This window comes from Chiloscyllium plagiosum, unplaced genomic scaffold (genome assembly GCF_037043375.1).
Source record: "Chiloscyllium plagiosum isolate Xiang-an unplaced genomic scaffold, Cpla_swu_hap1 HiC_scaffold_31, whole genome shotgun sequence".
Classification (NCBI taxonomy): domain Eukaryota; kingdom Metazoa; phylum Chordata; class Chondrichthyes; order Orectolobiformes; family Hemiscylliidae; genus Chiloscyllium; species Chiloscyllium plagiosum.
Window position 1 is genome coordinate 49,805,938 of NW_028270169.1, and position 23,956 is coordinate 49,829,893.

General features: G+C 43.0%; 1 protein-coding gene across 1 annotated transcript in view; it reads left to right on the plus strand.

Moving 5' to 3' along the window:
- Positions 1 to 23,650, plus strand: part of LOC148141919 (uncharacterized) — a 35,622-nt gene extending 11,972 nt beyond the window's left edge. The window contains exons 4-10 of the mRNA XM_087977528.1: positions 2,221 to 2,288; positions 3,759 to 3,907; positions 9,802 to 9,918; positions 13,365 to 13,497; positions 17,014 to 17,237; positions 19,377 to 19,453; positions 23,507 to 23,650. Coding sequence (XP_087833654.1) covers positions 2,221 to 2,288; positions 3,759 to 3,907; positions 9,802 to 9,918; positions 13,365 to 13,497; positions 17,014 to 17,237; positions 19,377 to 19,453; positions 23,507 to 23,650 — 912 coding nt within the window. The remainder of the gene's footprint in view (positions 1 to 2,220; positions 2,289 to 3,758; positions 3,908 to 9,801; positions 9,919 to 13,364; positions 13,498 to 17,013; positions 17,238 to 19,376; positions 19,454 to 23,506) is intronic.
- The last annotated feature ends 306 nt before the right edge of the window (positions 23,651 to 23,956 follow it).

Sequence of the window (23,956 nt, forward strand, 5' to 3'; positions counted from 1 at the left end):
TGGCCACTCTAAATTGCCAATAGTGTCCAAGGATGTACAGGTTAGGTGGATTGGTCATGGTAAATTGCCCATAATGTCCAGACATGTACAGGTTAGGTGGTTTGGCAATGCTAAATTGCCAATAGTGTCCAGAGATGTTCAGGTTAAGTGGATTGGCCATGGTAAATTGCCCATAATGTCCAGAGATGTACAGGTTAGGTGGATTGGCCATGCTAAATTGCCCATAGTGTCCAGGGATGTACAGGTTAGGTGGTATGGCAATGCTAAATTGGCCATAGTGTCCAGGGATGTATATGTTAGGTGGATTGGTCATGCTAAATTGCCCATAGTGTCCAGGGATGGACAGGTTAGGGTGGTTTGGCCATGCTAAATTGCCCATAGTGTCCAGGGATGTACAGGTTAGGTGGATTGGTCATGGTAAATTGCCCATAGTATCCAGGAATGTACAGGTTAGGTGGTTTGGCCATGCTAAATTGCCCATAGTGTCCAGGGATGCACAGGTTAGGTGGATTGGCCATGGGAAATGCAGGGTTACAGGCTTGGGGTGAGTCTGTGTGAATTGTTCTTTGGAGGGATGGTGTGGACTCGATAGGCCGAATGGCCTGCTTCCACACTATAGTGATTCTACATTATGAGAGTTAGTTTTCATGTGAAATGTTAGTAACTACCCACCCTCCTCGTCACCTCACTTGTAGAAGTTATGTGACTGGTCATTGCAAAGATAGCTACCATTGAAGCATACAGGATAGGAACCATTCAGACCCTAGGGTTTGCACTCAGACACATCTCCCTTTTGAAAGTTGCAATTAGATCTGCTTCCGCTGTTTTTCTAGCTATAAATAGCATATCTCAAATCTGGCTGTTACACAAAGACAGGTGATGTGTAAGGCAGAACCCTTACCAACCAAAATGATTGGAAGTATACAACCAGCATGGGACTCATTGCTGTCTTGTAATATTAGTCATATCATCTATAATATGTTTTACTGTATTGTATAGTCTAAACCACATGGTTAATCAATCCCTGAGGAATGGCTGCAGTTATTGGCTACACCATTTTGACGTACAATCCCGCATTCCAAACAACTCTTAGCCTCACCTGACCTTGCTTGATCTGAATTGCCCAAATCCAACATCTGAAAATAAGCAAAAGTGAAATGACCAAACAAAAACTGAGGGTGTTTGTCGTGATTGGAACTAGGTGGACCTTGTTGACGATGTCCTCTTTGTTGACCTGTGCCAATCAGGAAGCACAGACTGACCAACATAAACAGGGGATGGTCCAGTCAGTATGTAGGGCGACTGAGAGCTGGGTGGTTGATCGCCAGCCTGGAGGAGAGTGGGCCTGGGGAGGGTCGAACAATACGCAGGGTGGCCAAAGACTGGAAGGCCGACGACTGTCTTGCAGGGAGGCTAGCCAAGGATGATTTGGTCAGTATGTGGTTTGGACCGGTGTCAGGTGTTGTCTTTGGCTATGTTGTGTTTTGTAGACTGTATTCCTTTGGGTCTGAGTGCAGGCGATGTGTAAAGTGTTCGCAATTATATATTGTGGGCTTCAGCCTGTTGTAAACTTTGCCCTTAGGGGCTGAAATGGACTCTTTTCTGTGTTTCTGTCATTGTAGCGCCTTAGAGGACTGTCTTGTGTGAAAATTCTGCATGTATTTTATGTGGTGTTGAATGTATTTTGTGTAATTATGAATAAAAGAAAAAAAGTAGATATAAACAGGGGATTCAGGGGGCCATAGGCAGTGTACTGTGAACAAGTAAATAAATGGTGACCTGGTGACGGGATTCCAACCTTTGTGCAGTTAGTTCAGTGCTGCATTTTGTCTACTGTATCTGAAACTGCGTTCCAGAACACGAGAAGTTTTCAACAGTTGAACAGATGTGCTTTTGTTTGTAACATTTTGAAACTTGACAAACACATTGGAGTCTACTGTCATAATTTAAAGGCTTTCGGGACACTAATTAGACATTTAGTAACGTTATTTGCACCTTTAAGGCAAGTTTCCACCTCATTCCCTTCACTAATGCCAATGAAAAATTCAGGACCAAAGATCAGTAGCCCACGAGAAAATTTCACCCAACTGGCCAACAGATAAAGTTCCATGTCAGGAGAATGAGTGAAATATATCCCAATGTTTGTTGCATTATATTTACAATGATTATTGTATAGCAATCTTGTGGCTTTTCTTTACAATATATACATTTTCCTGCTAGATAAAACAGGCCTACAGATCATCAACATTCAATACGAAATATATTAGTACCCAAATCATTGGCGTAAGGTAAGCAACAATTTCCAAAACCCTTGTGCACTGATTCCTCTCTCCTCCTACCTGGTTACAACACATTGTTAATTTCACCAGGATGATGATATTACCAATTGTATAGGTTTAAGACTGTCTCTACTTTTGTTTTAGAAATTCTAAAATTGCTCCTTCTTCAACAAAATGTAACAGGTTTATTACCAGAAAACATACTCAAACAAGCAAGCAAAGATTATTGACGAGAAAAGCTTTAAACTGTATATGTGTGACTTATATTCCAACATCCCAAAATGAAAATAAGGCAAATATAGGTAACAGGCAAGCTACGGTTAAATGACAAAACACATCAAAAATAAATTGAGATCAAAATAAAAGCAAATTACTGCGGATGCTGGAATCTGAAACCAAAAGAGAAAATACTGGAAAATCTCAGCAGGTCTGGCAGCATCTGTAAGGAGAAAAAAGGGTCAGTTAGACTTGAAACATCAGCTCTTTTCTCTCCTTACAGATGCTGCCAGACCTGCTGAGATTTTCCAGCATTTTCTCTTCTAAATTGAGATCAAGACAGACTTCTCAGCCACCCCCTTCAGACACCCTGTTAATGATACCCTGGGCCACCAAATCCTATCAATGTTTCATTTTTGATATTCTGGTCTTGAAACTCCCTTAAAAGCTGCCCCATTACGGACTGCCTCAAGAATTGCTCATGATCTAGTGGTCTGCCTTTCTCTCCTGGGACGATGCTCCCTTGGATTCTTGGAAACTGGACTTCAGGCCTTACTTACAGGTGTGACTCCAGCTTTTCACAAATAGTTAGCTTCACCAAGCTAGCGCTGCCCCTGAATTTCTGCTCCGGAGCTCTAAACTAATTGGCTGTGTCAAGCAATAGGCATTTGACTTCCATCCTCTGCTGCAGTGAACCATCAATGGATGCATGACATCTTTGGAGCCCCCAGGTTAGTGATTATGTAATACACTGATGGCATTTGAAAACAAAACAAAAGATCTTTGAATTTGATCCCTGGACTATTGAAGTAATGGAGTCGAGGAAATTCTGAATGTGGGAAGGAGAATTAGGATAATGATCATGTGAAATTCTGGGAAATCTGGAAGGTGGAAACTCAAAATTGTAGATATAATGGTTTGGAGGAATATGGGCCGAGTGCTGGCTGGTGGGACTAGATTGGATTAGAATATCTGGTCGGCATGGAGGGGTTGGACCGAAGGGTCTGTTTCCATGCTGTACATCTCTATGACTCTAAAAGTGAGTGGGGAAAATGGACTTAAAATCTTGGCGTAAGTTTTACAAATGTTAAGACTGTCCACTTAAAAACTGGACAAAGCTGATGTTACCTCCTTTTTCTACACCTGGTTCTCACTCCTTTCTAATGAGGCAAGTCTTTAGGTTTCAAATTGTGATCAAAGAGCCCATTGTTTCCAAATGCTTGACCAAATAATTCCCTCATGTATCTATTTCTCCTTATGCAGCAATGTCTACTCAGCTATCCGATTCATGATGCAGTTCTTATGTAGTGTAATTAACCAGGAAAAGCAAATGACTGAAATATTGCAGCAAGGATTGGGAACCATAACGTTATCTGATTCTGAACAGTTAACAGTAGACCTCAAAAGCACAAGTAAGTCTTATTTTTACTGGCTCTCGTCTCTTGACAGAAATGGCTTGCCAATGGCCTAGAAATTCCTTCCATCTCTAGTGGTATGGAAGTACATTGGAAAGGTTTTGGCAGCTAATTGGGATTACTGGGGAGGTGAAGCAGGTGGGAACAGCATCCAGGGAATTCTTGGCCAGGATTACTTGAGATATCTAAATGGAATGCAAATGAAGTGCATGGATTCCTTGAAGATTTTTGATGGGTTTATTTACAGCTAAACTAATACAAACATGATAGAGTAATCTCTAAACACATCCTTTGCCTAGGGTGCTGCAGTGCTGAGTGTCCCTGTTTATGTGATAACATCCAGGTACTTAGCTTATCTGCATGTTTATCTTCATAAAGTAAAATTACTCTTAAAATGATAGTACATCATCCCCTTTTACTCAAAAATAGCCCCAATGTACCACAAGTGAAAGTAGATTGGATTAGGTTAGATTACAGTGTGGAAACAGGCCCTTCGGCCCAACAAGTTCACACCGACCCGCCGAAGCGCAACCCACCCACACCCCTACATTTACCCCTTACCTAACACTACAGGCAATTTAGCATGGCCAATTCACCTGACCTGCACATCTTTGGATTGTGGGAGGAAACCGGAGCACCTGGAGGAAACCCACGCAGACACTGGGAGAATGTGCAAACTCCACACAGTCAGTCACCTGAGGCGGGAATTGAACCCGGGTCTCAGGTGCTGTGAGGCAGCAGTGCTAACCACTGGGCCACCGTGCCGCCCAAAGTACATAAGCATTTGGAAATTGTGAATTTAATTGTTCAGCGATAGAGTTTGCAAAATTTATAAGTTCAGAGGTAATGAAAATTTATGGTGTACAAGTATAAACATCCACGTATGGTTAACAGCTCTTCCAGATTTTGTTGTGGTGTAATCTTCTGGAAAGTGTTTTCTGGATTTTGTCATTGGCTGTTCTTGATTTGATGTTGGTGTGTTGATTGTTTTTCTGGAGTTCTGTCTCACTGTGGTTGCCTGGGTGTTCTTTCGTGCTTGCTGTGCACAACAAATGCAATATACATTTCCCTCACCTCAGTATTGCTCAATCTGATGTTGTAAGACCTGGGCAGGACTTGGCTTTGGGTACTTCTGTGGTTAAGCATGCTCCCATTGTAGACGGTGTGACTCTGAAATTTTGTTCACCATCTAGCTGATGCAGTTTTGCTTATGCACCATCTTCACCTTTCCTCTTTGGTTGAGAAGTATTTCCAGCGTGTCAGAGAATTTGGATAGGGTCATGGGGAAATCATTCTTGCTTGTCTTGTGAACTTGATCTGTGCTGATAATAACCCTATATCCAGAGGTGTGGCTGCAAGGAGTAACGATTACATAGAAATCTTGTTTTGTTGTCCCGCCCTTCAGAAGGAATGATATAACAGTGTATACCATCCACTCAGTGAGAACATTTGATCCAGGGTAAATGGGTGAGGATGCTGCATGGTTTATACTCCACTGGTACACATGCCCCTAGAGGTTCTGCTCATATACTGCAGCCAGTCTGCTGACCTGACTGGCAATGGCAGACAATGTGTATGCCACAGAGGCCTTTTAAGTGTTTTTATCTTCCTGACATTTGGAAATTTGGAGAAATAAATAGTGACCAAATTAACATCATGTTAATCTTTGGTCAGTGGTAATTTTGCATTATTGGACTGAATTTGTACTATGAGACTGTGCAGGTGCAGAAGTTCTCTACATTGTTGTAACTGGTGAATCAGCATGCCTGACACTTGTCAACATCACTGTTAATTCCTGACTAATGGACTGGATCACGTTCTTAACATCTTATCCAAGCAATGGCCATATGTCATAGAATCCCTACTGTGTGCAAACAGGCCATTTGGCCCAACAAGTCTACACCAACCCTCCGAAAAGTATCCCACCCAGCTTCATCCCCCTACCCTACTGCTCTAGATTTCCCTGACTAATGCATCTAACCTACACATTCCTGAACACTATGGGCAATTTAGCATGGGCAATCCACCTAACCTGTGCATCTTTGGATTGTGGGAGGAAACTGGAGCACCCGGAGGAAACCCACATAGACACAGGGAGAATGTGCAAACTCCACGCAGACAGTGACCCGAGGCTGGAATTGAACCCAGATCCAGGTGCTGTGAGGCAGCAGTGCTAACCACTGAGCCACCATGCTGCCTGATAAGCCACCATTTGCACATGACCTTGATGTAATTGTGACAGTTTGTCCTGGTGCACAGCTTGGGGCATAAATACTTAGAGTCACAGAGTCATACCGCATGGAAACAGACCCTTCGGGCCAACCCGTCCATGCCGACCAGATATCCCAACCCAATCTAGTCCTACCTGCCAGCACCAGGCCCATATCCCTCCAAACCCTTCCTATTCATATACCCATCCAAATGCCTCTTAAATGTTGCAATTGTACCAGCCTCCACCACTTACTCTGGCAGCTCATTCCATACACGTACCACCCTCTGCATGAAAAAGCTGCCCCTTAGGTCTCTTTTATATCTCTCCCCTCTCACCCTAAACCTATGCCCTCTACTTCTGGATTCCCCAACCCCAGGGAAAAGACTTTGCCTATTTATCCTATCCATGCCCCTCATAATTTTGTAAACCTCTATAAGCTCACCCCTCAGCCTCCGACGCTCCAGGGAAAACGGCCCCAGCCTGTTCAGCCTCTCCCTATAACTCAAATCCTCCAACCCTGGCAACATCCTTGTAAATCTTTTCTGAACCCTTTCAAGTTTTGCAACATCTTTCCGATAGGAAGGAGACCAGATTTGCACGCAATATTCCAACAGTGGCCTAACCAATGTCCTGTACAGCCGCAACATGACCTCCAACCTCCTATACTCAATACTCTGACCAATAAAAGAAAGCATACCAAATGCCTTCTTCACTATCCTATCTAACTGCGACTCCACTTTCAAGGAGCTATGAACCTGCACTCCAAGGTCTCTTTGTTCAGCAACACTCCCTAGGACCTGACCATTAAGTGTATAAGTCCTGCTAAGATTTACTTTCCCAAAATGTAACACCTCACATTTATCTGAATTAAACTCCATCTGTCACTTCTCAGCCCATTGGCCTATCTGGTCCAGATCCTGTTGTAATCTGAGGTAACCCTCTTCGCTGTCCACTACACCTCCAATTTTGGTGTCATCTGCAAACTTACTTACTATACCTCTTATGCTCACATCCAAATCATTTATGTAAATGACAAAAAGTAGAGGACCCAGCATAGAGGTTTATATGGAGAGGAATTTGGTAAGTGTGTACAAGAAAATTTTCTGATTCAGTATGTTGATTTACCCACGAGAGAAGGTGCAAAACTTGAGCAGGGCAAGTGACTGAGGTGTCAGTGGGGGAGCACTTTGGGGCCAGCGACCATAATTCTATTAATTTTAAAATAGTGATGGAAATAGATAGACCAGATCTAAAAGTTAAAGTTCTAAATTGAAGGAAGGCTAATTTTGATGGTATTAGGCAAGAACTTTCGAAAGCTGATTGGGGACAGATATTCCCAGGTAAAGGGACGGCTGGAAAATGGAAAGCCTTCAGAACTGAGATAACAAGAATCCAGAGAAAGTATATTCCTGTCAGGGTGAAAGGGAAGACTGGTAGGTATAGGGAATGCTGGATGACTAAAGAAATTGAGGGTTTGGTTAAGAAAAAGAAGGAAGCATAGGTCAGGTATAGACAGGATAGATCGAGTGAATCCTTAGAAGAGTATAAAGATGGTAGGAGTATACTTAAGAGAGAAATCAGGAGGGCGAAAAGGGGACATGAGATAGTTTTGGCAAATAGAGTTAAGGAGAATCCAAAGGTGTACCCTAGAACTCTGTAGGAAGTCAGGAAGTGATTGCAAGGCCCATTGCTGAGATATTTGTATCATCGATAGTCACAGGTGAGGTGCTGGAAGACTGGAGTTTGGCTAACGTGGTGCCACTGTTTAAGAAAGGTGGTAAGGACAAGCCAGGGAATTATAGACCGGTGAGCCTGACGTCGGTGGTGGGCAAGTTGTTGGAGGGAATCCTGAGGGACAGGATTTACATGTATTTGGAAAGGCAAGGACTGATTAGGGATAGGCAGCATGGCTTTCTGCATGGGAAATCATGTCTCACAAACTTGATTGGGTTTTTTGAAGAAGTAACAAAGAAGGTTGATGCAGTTAAAAATCGCACAACACCAGGTTATAGACCAACAGGTTTAATTGGAAGCACTAGCTTTCGGAGCGATGCTCCTTCATCAGGTGATTCATGTCGATATGTGCAATCTTCTTGGAGATCCTGTCCACTTTAAGCCGGCAGTTAGTGGTGTCGATAGTAGTCATGATTCGGAGATGCCGGTGTTGGACTGGGGTGTACAAAGTTAAAAATCACACAACACCAGGTTATAGTCCAACAGGTTTAATTGGAAGCACACTAGCTTTCGGAGCGACGCTCCATCAGGTGATTCCCCAGTCCAACACCGGCATCTCCGAATCAAGGTTGATGAAGGTAGAGTGGTGGATGTGATCTATATGGACTTCAAGTAAGGGATTCGACAAGGTTCCCCATGGGAGACTGGTTAGCAAGGTTAGATCTGATGGAATACAGGGAGAACTAGCCATTTGGATACAGAACTGGCTCAAAGGTAGAAGACAGAGGGTGGTGGTGGAGAGTTGTTTCTCAGACTGGAGGCCTGTGACCAGTGGAGTGCCACAAGGATCGGTGCTGGGTCTCTACTTTTTGTCATTTACATTAATGATTTGGATGTGAGCATAAGAGGAACAGTTAGTAAGTTTGCAAATGACACCAAACTTTGAGGTGTAGTGGACAGCGAAGAAGGTTACCTCAGATTACAACAGGATCTTGATCAGATGGGCCAATGGGCAGAGAAGTGGCAGATGGAGTTTAATTTAGATAAATGCGAGGTACTGCATTTTGGGAAAGCAAATCTTAGCAGGACGTATATACTTAATGGTAAAGTCCTAGGGAGTGTTGCTGAAAAAAGAGACCTTGGAGTGCAGGTTCATAGCTCCTTGAAAGTGGAGTCACAGGTAGATAGGATATTGAAGAAGGCGTTTGGTATGCTTTCCTTTATTGTAAAGGAAATAGTACAGTCTTTGGGAGGTCATTGTGTGGCTGTATAGGACATTGGTAAATTCACTTTTGAAATATTGCATGCAACTATGGTCTCCTTCCTATCGGAAGGATGTTGTGAAACTTGAAAGGATTCAGAAAAGATTTACAAGGATGTTGCCAGGATTGGAGGATTTGAGCTATAGGGAGAGGCTGAACAGGCTGGGGCTGTTTTCCCTGGAGAGTCGGAGGTTGAGGGGTGACCTTATGGAGATTTATAAAATCATGGGGGGCATAGATGTGATAAGTAGACAGTCTTTTCCCTAGCATGGGGGAGTCCAGAACTAGAGGGCATAGGTTTAGGGTTAGAGGGGAAAAATATAAAAGGGACTTAAGGGGCAACCTTTACACGCAGATGGTTGGTTTTTGTATGGACTGAGCTGCCAGAGGAAGTGGTGGAGACTGGTACAATTACAACATTTAAAAGGCATCCGGAATTGGTATATGAATAGGAAGGATTTAGAGGGATATAGGCTGGGTGCTGGCAGGTGGGACTAGATTGGGTTGGGATATCTGGTCGGCATGGACGAGTTGGACTGTCCACGTGCTGTACATCTCGATGACTCTATTGCTGAACCTGATCTCTGTTAACAATGTGCAGTTGAACATAAAGATAGAGTCTTTGCCTTAAAATTGGAAAGCAAACAATAATTAGCCACAAATACAAGAGAAATCTTTTGAAGTTTAAAACCATGACTGTTTAAACCATGAGCCAATCCTCTGTCTCATCTGCTTGCTTGCAGTCATATGGTGCCATGATAACATGCTAATATGTGACAATGGATACTGCACTGGTAAAACCAATGCATTCTGTGATGGCGTCAAAGACTGCTGGAATGGAAGTGACGAAGAGGGTTGTGGTACGTTAGCTTACAAATGGAGTATTATCTTGTTTTGTCTCAAAATGTTCAAACATCGGGATGAATTTCCCTGGGGGGGGGATTGTGATATTAAAGGGTACCTCAACATAAAAGACAAAGGAACCCCTTAATAAACAGCAAACATGCCCTTCATGCTGTGCTTTCCATAGCACTCCATTCAATTATTACACTGAGAATAAAAATTAGGCCATGATTTATGTATTACTTTGCATGATTGCCTGATCAAATTAAATAACATGACTCTCTGGCTGTTTGTGAATAGGCAGAGACCTTACTCAACCAGCCCACACTTGAAAAACCCAAACAAGACATCTCTTGTTAAATGCAATTTTGCAATTGGGAATCATTTGCTGAGCCATCACAAGTGTGCTATTAGCTACATAACCAACCCACCTTCGAGAGCTTGTCTTGCTTATAACAACAAAAGAAAGATGTTGAAGCTTTACCCCTGTTATGAATTATCCAGAAGCATGAGGAAACCCTCTGCTTCCAAATCACATTCTCCATGGCAATATCTTAGCCAATCAGTGTCGACTTGCCAATCAGCACCCCTTCTCTCTTAGGTAAAACCAAGGACTGCAGATGCTGGAAACCAGAGTCTAGATCAGAGTGGTGCTGGAAAAGCACAGCAGGTCAGGCAGCATCCGAGGAGCAGGTCCTGCACTCCCTCTTTGAACCTGCTCATCTTCAATAAGATCATGCCCATCTGAATTTAACTTCAAATCCACAATCTTACCGATATCTCTTGCCCCTTCAACCCCTGAGCTTAAGAATCCAGCAACCTGTGCCTTAAAATATTCAAGGACTCATGATGCTCTGTGAGAAAAAAATTGTCTCATCTCTGTTTTAAATGGTTACCACCATATTTTTAAACACTGCCCCTTATTCTAGATCCTGCCTCAACAGGACCGATATTCTCCACATCCAGCTTGTGCAAGCCCCTCAGAATTTTATGCTTCAATCAAGTCGCATTTTAACTACAGTCGGGATAAGCCCAGCCTGTCCAACCTTTCCCATTCCAGATATTTGTTTGACAACCTCGCTCTGAACTGTTTTCAACAAATGTACATCTTTCCTTAAGTAAGACCAGTACTGTACGCAATATTCCAACTGTGGTCTCACCAATGCTCTGTTTAACTGAAGCATAAGTTCGCTTCATAACTAATGCTTCCATTCTATTAGCTAACCGAACTACTTGATGCACTTGAATACCAGTGTTTTACAATTCATACACAAGGACTCCCAGATCCCTCTGCATCTCAGAATTGTGAAATCTCCCACCATTTAGATAATATACTTCTTTATATTCCTCCTGTCAAAATAGAGAATTTCATATTTTCCCACATCATTCTCCATTTTCTACATCTTTTCCCATTCAAATAATTTACCTTTATTTTAAGCTTTCCATATTCTCTTGACAGTCTGCTGTCCTCTATTTCTTTGTATCATCAGCACTTTTGGCAACCATACCTTCCAACCCTTCATCCAAGTCATTTATATAAGTTGTAAGCAGTTGAGGTCCCAGCCCCAATCTCTGTGGTATGCAACTCAATACATATTCGCAGCTTGTAAAAGGTCTCTTTATGGCTGCTATCTGCTCCCCGTTAGACAGGCAGGAGGCTGGAAGGACACAGCAGGCCAGGCAGCATCAGGAGGTGGAGAAGTCAACATTTTGGGTGTAAGCCTTCTTCAGGACTGGGGGTAGATGTGGGGGGAGCTGCAGATAAAAGGGGTGGCAGGGGCAGGGTGGTGAAGTGGGGATAGCTGAAGACAGGTAGAGGGTACAATCTGGTTGGTCAGTGGGAGGAAAACATCCGGTTGGTGGCTGGGGGAAGTGGAAGGAAAGGTGAGGGGCTGGGAATGAAGTCGGGGGATGCACTCCAAGGTCTCTTTGTTGAGCAACACTCCCTAGGACCTTACCATTAAGTGTCTAAGGCTGCTAAGATTTGCTTTCCAAAATGCAGCACCTCGCATTTATCTGAATTAAACACCATCTGCCACTTCTCAGTCCGTTGGCCCATCTGGTCCAAATCCTGTTGTAATCTGAGGTAACCCTCATCACTGTCCACTACACCTCCAATTTTGGTGTCATCTGCAAACTTACTAACTGTATCTCTTATGCTCACATCCAAATCATTTATGTAAATGACAAAAAGTAGAGGGCCCAGAACCGATCCTTGTGGTACTCCACTGGTCACAGGCCTCCAGTCTGAAAAACAACTCTCCACCACCACCCTCTGTCTTCTACCTTTGAGCCAGTCTTGTATGCAAATGGCTAGTTCTCCCTGTATTCCATGAGATCTAACCTTGCTAATCAGTCTCCCATGGGGAACCTTGTCGAACGCCTTACTGAAGTCCATATAGATCACATCAACTGCTCTGCCCTCATCAATCTTCTTTGTTACTTCTTCAAAAAACTCAATCAAGTTTGTGAGACATGATTTCCCACGCACAAAGCCATGTTGACTATCCCGAGTCAGTCCTTGCCTTTCCAAATACAGGTACATCCTGTCCCTCAGGATTCCCTCCAACAACTTGCCCACCACCGAGGTCAGGCTCACCGGTCTATAGTTCCTTGGCCCAGGAACAATTGTCCATACTCCCAATTAGTTGCGCCAAAGGGACAACACACAAGTTGAGAGACAATTGGTGGGGATATCCAGTGCTGCTTTGTTGTGTGTGTGAGATTCCAACAACTATATATTCAGTTATGCTCTCAGAGCTCAGACTGTGAATATGTTTACATTTGGCAAATGGGTGTTAGGAGTCAGTCACCAAGTCACCTCTTACGTAACGTGCCAACTGGTTCAGTAATTACTTAACCATTTAAAATGTTGAGCTTACTTCAAACAAAGTTGAGTCTTCAAGCAGCAGTTTATGCACTTTTATGAGAATGCAATGACCTTATTGGATGCCTGCTACTGTTAAAAGTTACAATTAAATTAAATGCAGACTTCGTTATTTTTAATGAACTTATTCAGTTCTGATGAAGAGTCATACTGCACTCGAAACATTAACTCTGTTTCTTTCTCCAAACACTCTGCCATACCTGCTGGGTTTCTCCAGCATCCTCTGTGTCTGTTTCAGATTTCCAGCATCCATGGTTTTTTGCCTCTTTTCACATTTTTACTGCCCTATGTGGGTGAACTCCATTAACATTCTCACTCTGAAGTGTGGGTATTGTACTGCTAAAAGGCTGCCAGTGCCACAGGCTCTTTCAGAAGCAATCACATATATTTCCAGCTTATACCTGACTGACTGAACTGATAAAACCATTCAAATGTTTAGTGGAGATGTTTGCCTCAAGTTTAAAGATTGGGGTTAATGATTCCAACTTATTCCCTGTGGAGTTTATGATGCATGATACACTCCATGATTGGTTTTAGAATTTAACACCCTATTTGTTTTGTTTTATATTGAACCAGATTGTCAAGCTTCATCTGCTGGTCAATGCCCATCGGTGGTTACTCTAACCGGGAGGCGTTACAAGTTTCTTTGCCATGGTGCCCTCATCTCCAATAAATGGGTGCTGACCAGTGCCAGTTGTGCAAATCAGAGGTATAGACTTTTGCTTCTCAGTGATAGATTCAGACATAGTAAAGTATCAATATGACGTGCTGCCTTTTGTGAGCTGGTAATCCAGGAGGGCAGTCTACTGCAATCCTAAAGATCTGGGCCACTGATAACCAACTTGATAACCTGAATTGTATGTAATACGTGTTACAAAGATTGTAGGATAAACCATAATTCAGTTGGCAGCACTCTTGCCTTTCAGTCCTAAGGCTGTGTTTGCAAATCCCATGTGGACATCTTGGGTGACTCTCAGTCTTGGGGGAGCATGCTGGCTCAGTGGTTAGCACTGCTGCTTCACAGCAACAGGGACTCTGGTTTGATTCCACCCTCGGATGTCTGTCTGTGTGGAGTTTGCGCATTCTCCCCGTGTCTGTGTGGGTAATCTCCGGGTGCTCCAGTTTCCTCCCACATTAGAAAGATGTGCAGGTTGGTTCGACTGGCCAATCTAAATTGCCCTTAGTGTGCAGACCAGGTGGATTAGCCATGGGGAAGTGCAGGAATGGAGTGGGTTTTGTGGGATATTCTTTGGAGAATCTGTATGGACTCAATGGATCAAATGGCTATTTCCATACTGTAAAGATTCTCGGACTCCAATGCAGTTCTCTATTATCAGTTCTGTAGTCTTTTGGAAGGAAGTCAAATCAAATAATCTGTCCAGTCAGATGGCATGGAAGATTCTGTGATATTATTTTGAATAACAGCAAGAGACTTTACCCCTTGACCTCACCAAATAATTACCCATATTAATGTGATTTCTGAATCGTTAAGCTTGGCCCATCACACAATCTGTCTCACACCCGGCAGCCCATCTACATTCTGTTTCTGTGGGCAGGAGCCTAACCCCAGTTAACATTGAGAGTGTGGTGCTGGAAAAGCACAGCAGGTCAAGCAACATCTGAGGAGCAGGAGAATTGATGTTTCGGGCATAAGCCCTTCATCAGGAATGAGGCTTGTGAGCTAAGGGGGTACTGACCCCAGTTAAAACTCATCTCTCCCCAGCAACCCATTCCACCCCAGACTGAAATTATAACATAGACTCATCGAGAAAAAGGCCTTCAGCTCATCAAATCATCAACATTGAAGGCTTTTGTTTGTGTGTTGGGTTTGTGACGAATTTTCCCAACTCTGCATTCCCAACTTTGGAGTGAAAATTCAGAGGGTGATTGCAGTGTACTCAGTTGACTGCAAGTGGTATGGGATATCCTCATGTTCTGTCAGGCAATATATTAATGCAATTCTTCCTTTTTGGTTGCTTTTAAATCTCTTCTGAGTTCTTCAGTATGAAACTGAGTCTTTGCTGCAATGCTGAAAGGTGGGCCTTCTTTCAAACGAGACATTAAACCAACTCAAACTTCGACGGGGACTCATTCCATTTCTAAAAAAAAATAAATAATTCTCAAGTTGCAGGCAAAACTGGTATATTCCCCTGCCCCCCCCCCCCCTCCAGTTATTTTGTGGAGGTAACTGAGTGTTGTTCTGTGTCATACCAGAGGAAGTTAATCTATCACCCTGGATAATATAAGCTTGACTGGGTCAGCCTGGATGGCAGGATTCTTGCCCTTAGAACCATTAATACGCCATCATTTTATTTTCCATTGAGCTTTCACTGATGTCAGTTACTTTGCCAAGTTTTTAACATCAAATACAAATGATTGAAATGCTGGAGTGGCATTTGAATTCCAGTTTCCTGTATCCTTAATAACAAGTACATAGCCAAAATGTAACCATAGCACATATGTCACATAGTGAGAGCATTGTCATCAACTGACCAGGAGAATTAGGTCAGTTGATTATTCATTTATTTCCTGTTTGTTGAACCATGCTGTGTATAAAATGGTTGTGGCCTTCCCTGCACCACGTAGACTATTGAATGTCACATTTAGTCCTGACCCTCTGATAATGCATCATTGCTACATCACTGCACATGCCTTCTCTCTCGGCCATGTTGGAATATCTGCTGGACAAACACAAAACAAAAGCCTATATGGCTATTGTTGTTTCATAACCAGGGAAGATCACTTTGACCTTGCCTGAAGTATGGTTTATGGTTGTACACCCTACCTTTTTAGGGTCCATTCATTTATGCCCCGTTCGCTTTACCCCCAGTCCGCTTAACCCACCCAGACCAATTTGCCCCCCAGTCTGATTTACTCCCCCAGTCTGATTCACTCCAGTCTAATTTACCATAAGCCCTTCATCAGTAATGTGGAGGGGGAAGGGGGCTGAGAGATAAATAGGGGGTAGGGTTGGGGCTGGGGGGGAAGGTAGGTGGGAAAGTGATAGGTAGATGCAGGTGGGGGGTGATGGTGATAGGTCAGTGGGGAGGGAATAGGTGGGAAGGAAGATGGACAGGTCAAGAAGGCGGTGCCGAGTTCGAGGGTTGGATCTGGGATGAGGTGGGAGGGAAAGGAGATTTGGAAACTAGTGAAGTTGATGTTGATGCCATGTGGCTGAAAGGTCCCTAGGTGGGAGATGAGGCGTTCTTCCTCCAGTTGGTGGGTGGCTTGGATTTGGTGATGGAAGAGGCCCAGGACTGATCTTCCGCCTTGGAACCCTTCAACCACACGACATCGACATTGACTTCACTAGTTTCCAAATCTCTTCTCCTCTCCCCCTCCAACCCCTCCAATTCCTCCAACTCAGCAATGCCTTCTTGACCTGTCCTACCTGTCCATCTTCCTTCCTACCTATCTGCTCCAGCTTCCCCTCTGACCTATCACCATCACGCCCCACCTGCACCTACATATCGCTTTCCATGCGAGCTTCCCTGTACCATCCTATTTATCTCTCAACCCCCTTTCCGCGCCCCCCCAACATTCCTGATGAAGGGCGTATGCCCAAAACATCAATTCCGCTGCTCCTCGGATGCTATCTGATCTACAGTGCTTTCTTTTCAGGTGCCACATTTTTTGACTCTGACTCTCCAGTATCTGCAGTCCTCACTTTTTCCTGATCTGATTTAAGTTTGATTTACATCCCATCCAATTTGCAAACCAACTGATTTCCAGCTGATCTGATTCACATCATTTCCTGATAAACATCCCATTCTGATTCACACATCATCCAATGTTTACCCAGTATACACTGTCCCTATTTATACACCAAACTGTTGGTTCATCCATCAGTTTTTTTTTAACCTTTCTAAATTTCTTTCTTATCCCAGTTTTTCAAAGTAAACGATTCTTGCCCCAACATTAAGTTAAAAATCACACAACACCAGGTTGTAGTCCAACAGGTTTAATTGGAAGCACTAGCTTTCGGAGCATTGCGCCTTCATCAGGCTCCTTCATAAGGAGCGTCGCTCTGAAAGCTAATGCTTCCAATTAAACCTGTTGGACTACAACCTGGTGTTGTGCGATTTTTAACTTTGTACACCCCATCCAACACCGGCATCTCCAAATCATGCCCCAACATTGCCTTTTCTCTATCTTTTCCGCGGTATTGTGTCTTGTTTCGGGTGCTTGAGGGGGTGAATATGTCTGTTCATGTTATCTGTTTCAGTTCCTTTTCAGCCATTTGTGTCGGTTCTCCCAAGCCAGAAAAATACCGTATCGCTGAGCATCGCATTGTGGATTGGAAAGGGGAAGGCATTGCACTGCTTCATCTGGAGTCAGAAGTGAATTTCAAGGACTTCCAGCCAATCACCCTGCCCGATTCTGCTGGTCAAACTGAAACAGCTCAAACCACCTGCAGAATTGCCATACAAAAGGACTTACAAACTCCATGTAAGACTGTATCTATTAACATTCCACGCATAAGATATCTCATAGTCACAGCCAGAAGATAAAAATTCCATTCTATCTTTTGATTTGGAGTTGCCGGTGTTGCAGTGGGGTATACAAAGTTAAAAATCACACAACACCAGTTTATAGTTCAACAGGTTTATTTGGAAGCACTAGCTTTCGGAGCGCCGCTCCTTCATCAGGTGGTTATGGAGAATAAGATGGTAAGAATAAGATTGTAAGAATTGTGGAGAATAAAATTGTAACTTGTCTTTCACCTGATGAAGGAGCGGCGCTCCGAAAGCTAGTGCTTCCAATTAAACCTGTTGGACTATAACCTGGTGTTGTGTGATTTTTAACTAAATTCAATCTTTTATTCTTCGGCTAGCTACTGAAGCAGATGTCCCACTTCCATGACAATTGCAGAACTGGTAACTAAGTGCTTCACCTAGTGTGACCACTGTTCATTGCAACATGGCTTAGGACAGAAATAGAAGGTCCATACCAGACTTGAAATGTTAATTCTATTATCTCTCTACAGCTGCTGCCAGACCTGCTTAGTTTCTCCAGCACTTTCTGTTTTTATTTCAAACTTCCGGCATTTGCAGTATTTTGCTTTTATGTCTTAAGATTGACCTGGTGATGGCCACAAGTTGAGTAGCTCTTTACTGTTTTGTCACTCGATTTCCCAGTAAAGTCTAGGAATATCCTGAGTGTCTTCCCACTGTTTCACTGGAACTGCGCTTAGTTCCATAGCATATATCACAGCAGTGTAAGCAAATGGGGTTCCTACCATGTTTCTTTTTCTGCCAAAGGGAAATGTTTAGGAAAAGCCAACAAGGGAGCCAACAGAATGGGACTCAAAGCAACAAAACTAGAATTAACAAGGAGAGAGAAAAAGACAGAGCAAGCAAAAGTATTCTGATTTAGACCCTACCAAAGTCCTGTGGCGAATAGGGCTTGAGCTGAGCTCTTTGGATGTCATGTGATCAGAGCATTGGGTGCACATGGATGAATACACCAATTATTCAAATTAACATTGTCCCTCCACCCCAAGGACTGCAGCAGCTCACCACCATCTTTTAAAGGAGCTCTGGATCAATACCCAGTGGCCTAGTCAATGTTGCCTACATCCCATGAATGAATTTTAACAATCCAGTTGTGGGTCGTTCTACTTTCAGATTCATATTTAGATTATGTAGCAAGACTTGGGGTAATTTGGGAATGAGAAGGGTTTGGAGATGTTTACTGTATACATTGAGAAGCTGCCAGATACAAACAGACAATGGCACTAATGACAGAAGAGTGTGATTGTTGTGTGATGGGTTTACGTTGCCAGTTTCTATATGCTGAGCTGTGCCTTCCAGATGCAGAGGGAACAGAGCAATTTCTCATGGCACATGTTGAGACAATATTGTAACAAGGACAGGCAGTAAATAAGGTATTTTAGATAAGCAACCCTCAGCTTTTTAACTCTTCATGAAGACTGTAATTCATACCTTAGTCTTTACAACCTGGGATTACGGTATCTAAACTGTTCTGGATCAATTTGTTTTGGCGAGTAACCCTGTGATAGCAAATAGACATTATACTATGCTCTTGGAAGTGATTGTCCTTATTATACACAAGGAATCAATTGTCTGTATTACACCAGGGAATTGGCTGTCCAAATAAATCAACTTCCTGTGCATTGCAGGGACAGATGATTCCCAATGTGTAACAGGAACTGTCCATTTCCAAAGTCAATTCGCAGCGTGTAATAGGAGCAGTTGACTCCTGGAATATAATATGGACAGATGACTCTCAGAGTGTAATCCAGATAGTCAATTGACAGAGTATGATAGGAACAGTTGATATCTAGTGCATAATAGGGACAATCTACCCAAGATAAAATCACTGTTCAGACATGAAGGATATCATGCTGCTAGCATGGAGGCTGTGCTACTGGGAAATCTGTGTGCAACCACTCCTACATTTGCATTGTATAGTAGAAAACAAAACCCGTATAGGAGTGTTGCTGCGTTTTTGATATGAGCTTCTGTTTCATGATTCTGCTCAACAGTGGCTGGAGTTTTGAAACCTTCATGTTGTTGAAGCCAAGCCTGTGAAAACCAAACTTTCTGTTTCTGCTTCTTTTGACAGGCAGCTGGAATGTTATTGCTTCGAATAAGCAAACAATCGTAATGAGACAAAATTGTCAGAAGATCAGTAAATGCCAGGTACATCTTTTGCCCTACTCCATTGTGATTTAAGTATAGTGGAGATCGACAATATAGTAAGTCCTCACTTAAGCAACACTGTAATATGGAGGAGCACAAGTGGACCATTCAGCCTATCGAGTCTGCTGCACCATTCAATAAAATCATGATGGACCTGATCATTCTCAACTCCACTTTCCTGCCTTTTCCCCATAATCCTCCATTTCCATACTGATTAAACATCAGTCTGCCTCGGCCTTGAATATGCTTAATGGTCTAGCCTCGACAACCCTCTGTGGTAAAATAATCTCACAGATTCACTCCTGTCTGAGAGGAGAAATTCCTCCTCATCTCTGTCTTAAATATGTGGCTCTTTACTTTAAGATTATGCCCTCTGGCCTAGACTCTCCCAGACAGAAGGACAACCTCTCCACATAGAATCCCTACAGAGTGGAAGCAGGCCATTCGGCCCAACAAGTCCATACCAATCCCCAGAGGTGCATCCCATCCAGATCCACCCTATTCCTGCATGTTCCAAGGCCAACCCACCTAACCTGCACATTTTTGGATTGTGAGAGGAAATCACAGCACCCAGAGGAAACTGATGCAGACACGGTGAGAATGTGCAAACTCCACACAGACAGTTGCCTGAGGCTGGAATCAAACCCAGGTCCCTAGTGAGGTGAGGCAACAGTGCTAACCACTGAGCCATGTGCCAAATGTTTATGAATATGTTTCTCAACTGCATTTTCCTGCCTTCTCCCTGTAACCTCCATGATCCTCTTACTAATCAAGAACCTATCTATCTCTGTCTTAAGTACACTCAATGACCGGGCTTCCATAGCCTTCTGTGGCAATGAATTCTACAGATTCGCCATCCTCTGGCTAAAGAAATTCCTCCTCATTTTATTTCTAAAGGGTCCTAGCCTTTCCTAATAATGAAGACATCTCCACACTCACTCTATCCAGGCCTCTCAATATTCTGTAAGTTTCATCCTTCTATACTCCATCAATTCAGACCCCAAGTCCTCAACCGCTCCTCATGTGACAAGTCCTTCATCCTGAGGATTATTCTTGTAAACCTCCTCTGGACAGCCTCCAAGACCAGAACAGATAAAGGCCCTGAAATTTCTCATAATATTCCAAATGTGGTCTGACTAGAGCTTCAGTCGTACACCTCAGCTGTTGTTTTATAGCTCTCTCGAAATGAATGCAGACATTGCATTTGCCTTCCAAACTGCCAACTGAACCTGCATGTTAACTTTGAGACCCCTGAACTTGCACTCCCAAGTCTGGTTATGCTTCAGATTGCTGCAGCCTTTCCCCATTTAGAAAATAATCTATGCCTCTCTTCTTCCTACTAAAGTGCATAATGTCACACTTTCTCACATGACATTCCATCTACCATTTCCCTGCCCACAATCCCAGCTTATCCAAGTCCTTCTGCAGACTTCCAGCTTCCTTAACACTACCCCCACCTATCTCTGCAGTATCTGCAGTAGCTGAATGGTGCTCCAACGCAGTTTGCAATCACCTGGTCTGGCATGTACCTACTCTACCATCAAGCCAGGTGCTCAGCCTACTTCAATAAAGAGTGCAGGAGGCATCCTGTAAAATAAGGAATCAACCCAATGAAGCTACAGTACAGGACTACTTGGGTATCAAACAGCATAAGCAGTAAGTGATAGATGGAGTTGAGCAATGTCACAACCAATGGATCAGCTCTAACTCTCTGCAGTCCTGCCATTTTTCGTTGTGAATGGTAGTAGATAATTAACAGCTCACTGGAAGAGGAGGAGGCTCCTCAAATGTCCCCATCGTTAATCATGGGCGAGCCCAATCCAACAGTGCAAACAAAAACAGAAGTTGCTGGAAGAGCTTAGCAGGTCTGGCAGCATCTGTAAAAAGAAATCAGAATTAACGTTTCAGGTCTGGTGACCCATCGTCAGATCATGTTCTGGGGAAGGGTCACTGGACCCAGAACGTTAACTCTGATTTCTCTTCACGGATGCTGCCAGACCTGCTGAGCTCTTCCAACAACTTCTGTTTTTGTTTCTGATTTACAACATCCGCAGTTCTTCCAGTTTTGATTTTCCATCAGTGCAAAGATCAAGCTGAAACATTTGCAACACTCTTCAGCTGGAAGTGCCGAGTGGTTAATCCATCTCTGCCTCCTCTAAAGCTCCCCACCCTCACAGCTGCTGGTCTTCAGTCACTTCAGTTCTGTCCAGGTGATATCAGGAAACAGTCGGAGGCATTATAATCTGATAGCATTCAGGCTATAGAACTTCCCTTCCCCACCTGTGTATTTTTATGCCTCTTCTTTGTTTTCCTAATTTAATTTTTTTTCTCCCTGTAATTTCTGTCGACCTCTGGAGCTTCTGTTGCTTTGAGGCCTGAGTATCTGCCATAAGTGTCCCTTTTTTCCCTTATCCCACTGCTCTGATGTAGATTTCCTTGCAAGTCAGTTCTCCCACTCCACTTTGGCCAGGTCCTGTCTTATTTTATTAACATTACCCTGAAGTCCTCCCAATCCAGTACCTTTATTTCAGGTTCACCATTATCCTTTGCCATAACCATCTAAACTCTGGCTGAGTTACAGTGAGCATTATCGAAATGCTGTCCCACTCATCTAAATTAAGGTCCAGTACCACCTCCTCTCTTGTAGGACTTTCTGTGTGCTGGCTTAAAAATCTTTCCTGGATAATTTTAAGAATTCTGCCTCCTCTAAGCCTCTAACACATTGTCAAGCCTAGTTCGTATTCGAGGTGTTGGAACCCTTACTATTATCACCTAATTGTTTTTTACAGTTCTCTGAACATATCTGCCCTTCAATCTGTCCCTGACCTTTTGGGGATCTATAGTCCATCACCCCCTTTTTGCTTGGTCTCATTTCAGGAATCATCTAAGATTTCATCCCTCCTTACTGTGGTAATTGACTCCTTGATCAATATTGCAAGACCACCTCATCTATTACACTCTGCGCTGTCTTTACTGAGGGTCTTGTATACCCTGGATGTGATATTTATGTGATACAATATCACACACATTAATCAGTATCTTCAACTCATTTGCTTCTCTTGCAATACTCCATGTTTTAAAATAATCTCCATCCAGTCTTGCCAAGCTCCCTTGTATCTTAGAGGAGAAAGTGAGGTCTGCAGATGCTGGAGATCAGAGCTGAAAATGTGTTGCTGGAAAAGCGCAGCAGGTCAGGCAGCATCCAGGGAACAGGAGAATCGACGTTTCGGGCATAAGCCCCTGAAGAAGCCCCTGCTGCGCTTTTCCAGCAACACATTTTCAGCTCCCTTGTATCTTAACTTGAGTAGGTACGCCCTGCCTTCCAGGCTGACATTTTTATCTTCTATATTTGTCTGTGCAATATTGGAGAAACACCAACCTTTGAAGAGTAGGATGCAAAAATGTTTGTCCAAAACTCTGGTTATAAATCCAAAGCTTAACTCCATTACATGGAATCAGTGCACTGCAAACACTGGATCAGTGGAGAGACCAATAATTGAGAATGCAACCAATGTGTGTCTATCAACAGAGCTAATATGAGAGCACCCCTGTTTAATATACAACGTATGTCTCCCAGTGAGAGTCTTTCAGTTTTTATATTTCATACCTGAACTTGTATTTCTAATTAGGATCAAGCTAAATCTAATGGGAATTTTTTTCTCAGTTTCAACTTCATACATCTCCGTTGCAAGAGTGGCTTTCCTTGTTTTGATGACACTGTAACTCTGAGCATTCCTCTTTTGTTCAGATGCACTGTTCTTCATTTACACCTTCAGCATGTTCAAACAGAGATATGTTGTACTGTCATTCATTTTCTCCCAGCACCTCAGACCTATGGGAATTCTAATCTTCTCATCTGACTCTGCTTCATGTTATATCCCATGCTTAGAATGATCTAAGTCTTGCCTCTTCATGTGTCTTCCCTCTTGTTGTTGCCCCCTATTGATGTCCTGCCTTGTGAAACATCACACTCAATAAATTTCTCAGTGAAAGCAATCCTTCTGTTACAGACCAACGAAGATGATTCAGCCTTGCTTTCATGATTTATTACAGGTTGCCACAGGCAGTCCCTTAGTGTGCCGAAAGGAAAATAGCACTTGGGTGCTCACAGCAGTCAGAGGTGATTGTTCAGCTTCTACAATGACATACAGAAGAGTGAATAAAGCCTTGGCATTAATAAAGAAGTACATCAATTGAACACATAAATGATAAAGTCTCAATGTCTATTGCTCCATGATATTTTACAATGTTTGGTAAAGTTCTTGCTCCAGATTATAATTCAAACTCCAGGATTACAGTCCAGTAACCCAACCACAATGTACCTGTACCCCCTGCTTATGTCACTGTGTTAGTCGTCCCAAAAGTGTGAGTGCAAATCCCATGACAATTTGAGAAATATTTTAAAGCATTTGAAGAACAGTTAAAAATTTGACCAACAAGAAATTACACTTGCAGGATATACAAATTATTGCTGCTGTTCAGCAAGACTCTACATCAAATCTT